At 36.6% G+C, this 6,064-nt stretch overlaps 1 protein-coding gene across 1 annotated transcript; it reads left to right on the top strand.

The window, feature by feature from the left end:
• LOC105166063 (synaptotagmin-2) lies at nucleotides 584-5,735 on the top strand. Its single transcript, XM_011085283.2, has 12 exons — nucleotides 584-1,537; nucleotides 2,507-2,605; nucleotides 2,707-2,757; nucleotides 2,828-2,951; nucleotides 3,298-3,416; nucleotides 3,554-3,655; nucleotides 3,920-3,994; nucleotides 4,103-4,179; nucleotides 4,284-4,530; nucleotides 4,635-4,985; nucleotides 5,146-5,274; nucleotides 5,375-5,735. Exons 1-12 carry the CDS (start codon nucleotides 1,427-1,429, stop codon nucleotides 5,504-5,506), a joined length of 1,617 nt encoding a protein of 538 aa, XP_011083585.1. The 5' UTR covers nucleotides 584-1,426; the 3' UTR covers nucleotides 5,507-5,735.

The following is a 6,064-nucleotide window of genomic DNA, read 5'->3' as shown; positions in this document are numbered from 1 at the left end:
TATTTATAAAGCCCCTACATTCACAAACAATGGTTAGGACACCGCCATATCAATTTCTAGATATAATAATTATATTTCTAATTAGATAATGTTAAAAAATAATAGTATTTACTCCTTTTCTTTTTCATTAAAGTGACCACATGATTTTAATAGGGCAAATGCAATTTATTCTCCTATAACACGTGAAATGAGATAAAAAATTATGTGAAAAAAGAATTAATAAATTATCCCTATATTTTAGAAAATAAAATAAATTATCACCCTATCAATTATTTAGATAGGGGTAGTTTTTTGTTTTTCTCAACACACGTGACAATAATTTGCTATTTTTTTTTGTCAAAAAGGATTCTTTGATCATTTCTCATATCAATAGGGGGATAAATTGCATTTTTTCCGATTTTAGTACTGCTGTACTTTTTTTTTTATTTTTAAATTTTTTAAATAATTTTTTTTAAATTTAATTAATTGCTTAGCCAACGAGGCACGGACCAAAGCCGGCCTAGACAAGAATAGCTATTACATGGAGAAGAAAGGTGAATAAACTTATTGCTAATCTGCTACCAAACCAAAGTCTACTCCGAAATTTTTAACAGCAAGACAAGCTGGAAACGTTGTTGTTTGCCTACCCCAACTCCGCATTCTATCTTCGATTTTATTATATATTCATGAAATTACTGCAGACCTTTTTTTGAAAAATTACTGAAAATTTGAAGGGGGTTTTAGTTCAAAGGTTCAGCATTTAATTACTTGCCATTCATGATCAAGATCAAATCTTTAAAATCTTAAATTGGTAACATCGTTTTGTTTTTGAATCCTGAAAGTGCTGATGAAGAAAGAATACTGATTCTTGAGGCAGCCCATATATGATATATCCAACAGGATCAAAGGGGATATTTTTTTCCCACCTGAGTTCTAAAACATGAGGACGTTATAGTACGTTACCCCGCTTTGCCGACAAGAAGAGAGCCATTGCACTCCACGCGCTTACATACTTTGAAAAAAGCCGTTACATGTGGATCCAAATGGGGTCGTTGCGTCCAAAGATTGGCTGTGCATTTATGTTTTCTTTTATTGCTCTCCTCAGAATGGTCGTTATATTATCTCATAGTCGTAGACTTGTGATTTTTCACTCACTTCTTTACTGTCTCTTTGTTGTTTGGTTGGGCATTTGGTGTTCTTCTGTGAAAATATCTACTTCTTCTTCAGTAATGTTTGTTTTCAGGGAAAGATAGATCATTTTGCTTTATGGGGTTAGGTAGTTCTTGAATTTGAGTCCATGTTCTTGATCAAGATTTCTTTAGACTGGTTTTCTTGATGTGGAAACTTGAGGGCCCTTTTCTTGATTATTTTTCTTCTTTCGTGTGGTTCATTTTCTGTTGAGTTCTTGAGAGATTGTTGTGGTCGTTTGAGGGAAGAGTCACTGGAGATGGGCATCATAAGCACAGTTCTAGGGGTTTTCGGCTTTGGGATTGGGGTTGCCATTGGGTTTGTGATCGGATACTTTCTGTTTATCTACTATCAGCCAACTGATGTGAAGGTCTGGTTTCTCTTTTTTCTGCTCTGGTTATGTTTTGGACTGTTCTGTGTTTGTGGTCACATTTGTGTTTCTTGGAGAATTTTTGCATCTTGTGAATTGTTTCCTTTTTTCCTGCTTGTTGTTTGTCTTGTTTATGTGAATCTTTTCTCATTGCTACCAAATTTGACTTTTGATGTTTGCTTCTCTTGATAAGTGCTACTGATAGTATGATCCTAACATAACTGTTGATGACATTGCAATTTGGCCGCATTCTTTCAAGAAATTATTCATCCTAAATTTCGATTTTAGTCAGTGAGTGTTTTGTAGAACACTAATTCCATAGTGAATCTTGTGTTAACCAGGGCATATAAAGAGTCTCACTAGATTTAGCAGCAGACTAGAATTGAAGAATTTTTGTTATCTATGCGGACAGCTTTCTCTGATGCAAATTGCTTAGATGATTATAAATTTCTTGTTGGGACCTAAATTTAAAGCTTTTTGCATTTACTAAATGCCCTTTTAAAATCTCTAGCCCTACGAGTCGAATGATTATGAAGGGGTGATATAGGAAATACTTTTTGCTTTGTTCAAGAGCTTGAAGTTGACCAACATCAACTAGTACAAACAAGGGATTTTTTAGCTTTCGGACAGAGCGACTTGGTGTTTCAGTTTCGAAGTTCTATCATGCTGGAATTATATCTTGGTTTGGACGGTCATCCTATTATGTATTTAACCTCTCTACCCATAATCCTATTAACAGAGTTTCATCTTTTGAGAGAAGAGATTTAAATCTGGAAAGAGGGGAAATACTGGAAGGACCTTAGTGTGTTGCTTGAAGAATAACTAAGAATGTGAATGATATGCAAACAGTGCTAAGCTGTCAATACTTGGTGGCTTTTATGTTTTATAAGGCATATTTTCCTGTATTCTCATACAATGAAGATTATAGAAGAGTTCATTTTCATCTATTCCTGATGTGCCTCTCGGCAGGATCCTGAGATTCGTCCATTGGTTGAAAAAGATTCTAAAAGTCTGCAACAGCTACTCCCTGAAATACCTATTTGGATTAAGAATCCAGATTATGATCGGGTGAGTTCTATTTTCACGGCCTCAGGAAACATTTACGAAGGAAAAATGACATTTTATCTCGGTGCGCATAGTTCATAGTATTTAGCTACATCTTTCTGCAGGTTGATTGGCTGAACAAATTCATCGAGTATATGTGGCCTTATTTAGATAAGGTATGTTTGCATTATGCTTTGACTCTAATTTTGTATTTCTGATGGAATATTGACATTCTGAGATCCTCAGGCAATATGCAAGATGGCAAAGAAAATAGCAGAACCCATCATTGCTGAGCAAATTCCAAAGTACAAAATTGATTCTGTAGAATTTGAAACTCTAACTTTGGGCTGCCTACCGCCTACTTTTGAAGGTTTTGCTACTAATTCTTTCTTGCACTTACATCCGCATGTAATTTTACCAGATGAATGTTTTGATTACAAATATGTTTAGTAAATTTTTATGCTTGTCACTTTCTCTCTCTCATACTCATCCACTCGAGACCATAGTTGTTGATCATTGCAATACTTAACTTGAGAAAATCTCCACAGTTCTACGGGAACACTTTATGTTTGAAGTGATCTCCTCCTATGAAAGTGATTTGTGTCTAAATAAAGAAAAACATTTCTTATTAGTCATTCTCCTGATATTTTTAACTTCTCTTCTCCCTGTATACTATTGCTTGCTGTTATACATAAATTCTATCATAACCATGCCAGGAATGAAAGTATACAACACTGAGGAAAAGGAATTGATAATGGAACTAGGCCTGAAGTGGGCAGCTAATCCTAACATCCTTGTTGCTGTCAAGGCATTTGGGTTGAGAGCTACCGTCCAGGTATCATTCTCTATATGATGATGCAGAATATTGAAACTTTCTGATTGTGTCTTTCTCTTTTAAAGCCTCTTTTTGCTTATAATTAGAGGCATGTGGAAATATCATAGAAACTAATCAGTTTGTGGAGAGTATTTCAGGTGCTTGACTTGCAAGTATTTGCTTGCCCACGCATCACTTTAAAACCGCTGGTTCCAAGCTTTCCTTGTTTTGCTAATATACACGTTTCTCTAATGGAGAAGGTGCGTTTTTGACCCCTCTGCTAGTAATGTTTTATCACCAGTAGAAATAAGAATTCTTGATCAAGGCTGGGGCAAGGTTCATGTATTATTTGACCATTAAAATCGTGCAAATTATCAAAAAAATATGGAGTACCAATTAGAGTTGCCATGGTTGGTTTTGGTGGGAAGATGAGAATTATTGGCAATTGATCAAGTCAACGATATACAGAATTTAGGTGACCATTGCAGGTTTGTGTAATGCTTGTTCATTTATTCTCATTGTAGCCTCATGTCGACTTTGGAGTAAAGCTTCTAGGTGCTGATGCTATGTCCATTCCTGGGGCATACAGAATTGTTCAGGTATCATTCCTTAGTTTGCTTTCATAAATTCATCTGAATTTCAGCTACTGTTCTTTGGCGAGCTTTTTCCCCAGAGCTTTGTCCTTGAGAGTTTTTGTGCTGCTTCAGGAAATCATCAAAGATCAGGTTGCAAATATGTATTTATGGCCGAAAAGACTTGAAGTTCAGATAATGGATCCTGCAAAGTAAGTTGAAAATGTGTTTTCTACCTCTTATGCCAAATGACAACCAACGATAGCAAGTTGGGATGCTTCGATTTCTCATCAGATTCTAACGCTCTGTTTGACAGAGCAATGAAGAAACCAGTTGGGATTCTACATGTTAATGTTGTCAGAGCGATGAAACTCAGGAAGAAAGATCTTTTAGGAGCATCTGACCCTTATGTGAAGCTAAAACTCAGTGAAGACAAACTTCCATCCAAGAAAACAACTGTAAAACATAAAAACTTGAATCCTGAATGGAACGAGGAATTCACTTTTGTTGTTAAGGATCCTGAAGCTCAAGCTTTGGAGCTCGTTGTTTATGACTGGGAACAGGTACATTCCTCCTTGTGAATAGAACCATGTTGCATCCTGTATTTAGCCTTTGCCCAGCTTCTTCCTTCGTCTTCTTCTTCTCGTGGCTAATTGCATTTGTCTAGGTTGGGTCACACGACAAAATGGGACTGAATGTAATCCCGCTAAAAGATCTAACTCCGGAGGAGCCAAAAACTATAACTCTTGAGCTTCTTAAAAATCTGAATCCAGACGATGTTCAGAACGAAAAGTCACGAGGGCAGCTTGTAGTTGAAATCAATTATAAACCTTTCAAGGATAACGAGTTGCCAGCCGATGTTGAAGATGCAGATTCAGTACAGAAGGCTCCTGAAGGGACACCTGAGGGTGGTGGTTTGCTTGTCATCATAGTCCATGAAGCTCAAGATTTGGAAGGAAAGAATCACACCAACCCATCTGCACGTATATTGTTTCGCGGGGAGGAAAGAAAAACAAAGGTAAAAGAAAAAGAGATATGTCTGAAGACTTGCAAGTTTTCCATGTAAATTTGTCATTAGAAATATGCTTGAATTGTAACTATGGATCCGTGTCCTGGCCATGATAGGTTTCGGTGCTCATACAAAGTGATGTGCTAATTATTTGTTGCACAATTGGCAGGTTGTGAAGAAAAACAGGGATCCAAGATGGGAAGAGGAGTTTCAGTTCATGCTGGACGAGCCGCCCACCAATGACAGAGTTCACGTCGAAGTACTTAGTACTTCTAAAAGAAGTCTATTACATGCCAAGGTACTACGTACATTCAGCTCATATGTTGTACATCTGCAACTGCAAGTACATAAACCACAATCAACTCTCTTGTTCTAAATTCCTTTTTGTGTTGTGCTAGGAAACTCTTGGTTATGTAGATATATACCTGTCGGACGTGGTGAGCAACAAGAGGATCAACGAGAGGTACCACCTTATCGACTCTAAGAACGGTCGGATTCAGATAGAGATGCAATGGAGAACTGCATCTTGAGGAGAGCTTTGTGCAATGTGAATAATTTGATATGGTAAGCAGTCATCAAAGTCCAATTAGGATAGTATCTGTTTATATTTTGACAGTTTTTATCTTGTGTTGTGTTAGTTTATGGTAGTAACTACCCTCCCTTAAAACTCCTCTCCTCAAAACAGAGCTCTCTGTTCCTGCAAAACTCTTTTGGAACGGATTCATATGCTGGAATGATGGTTCAATTTTTTGCTGGAAAGACATGCTCTGCTCTACTTCTCCTTTTTCAAGAAAATTGTGTGAAAATAAGTGGAAGTTCGACTTCACCTGAGTTAAGCTAATCCCAACCGAATAATCGCATGATAACTTAATTCTGTGAATTGAGTTGCATGTGAAGTATAATAGCAAATAGGGAAAATTAATCACTTTTGGTCCTATGGGATTAGTACTTTTAGTCCCATAATTTACAAAAATTAGCATTTTTAGTAATCATGCACTTTTTCATCTACAATTTAATGATGTAGGTCACGTGCAGGCACGTTTCCATTAAGTACTTCTTATTGGAGGAAAAATTGGCTCTTTTTGCTT

The sequence above is a fragment of the Sesamum indicum genome, linkage group LG7 (assembly GCF_000512975.1).
Source record: "Sesamum indicum cultivar Zhongzhi No. 13 linkage group LG7, S_indicum_v1.0, whole genome shotgun sequence".
NCBI classification, from domain to species: domain Eukaryota; kingdom Viridiplantae; phylum Streptophyta; class Magnoliopsida; order Lamiales; family Pedaliaceae; genus Sesamum; species Sesamum indicum.
Note: the sequence above shows the minus strand (reverse complement) of the source record. Positions and strands in the feature narration are given on the sequence as shown.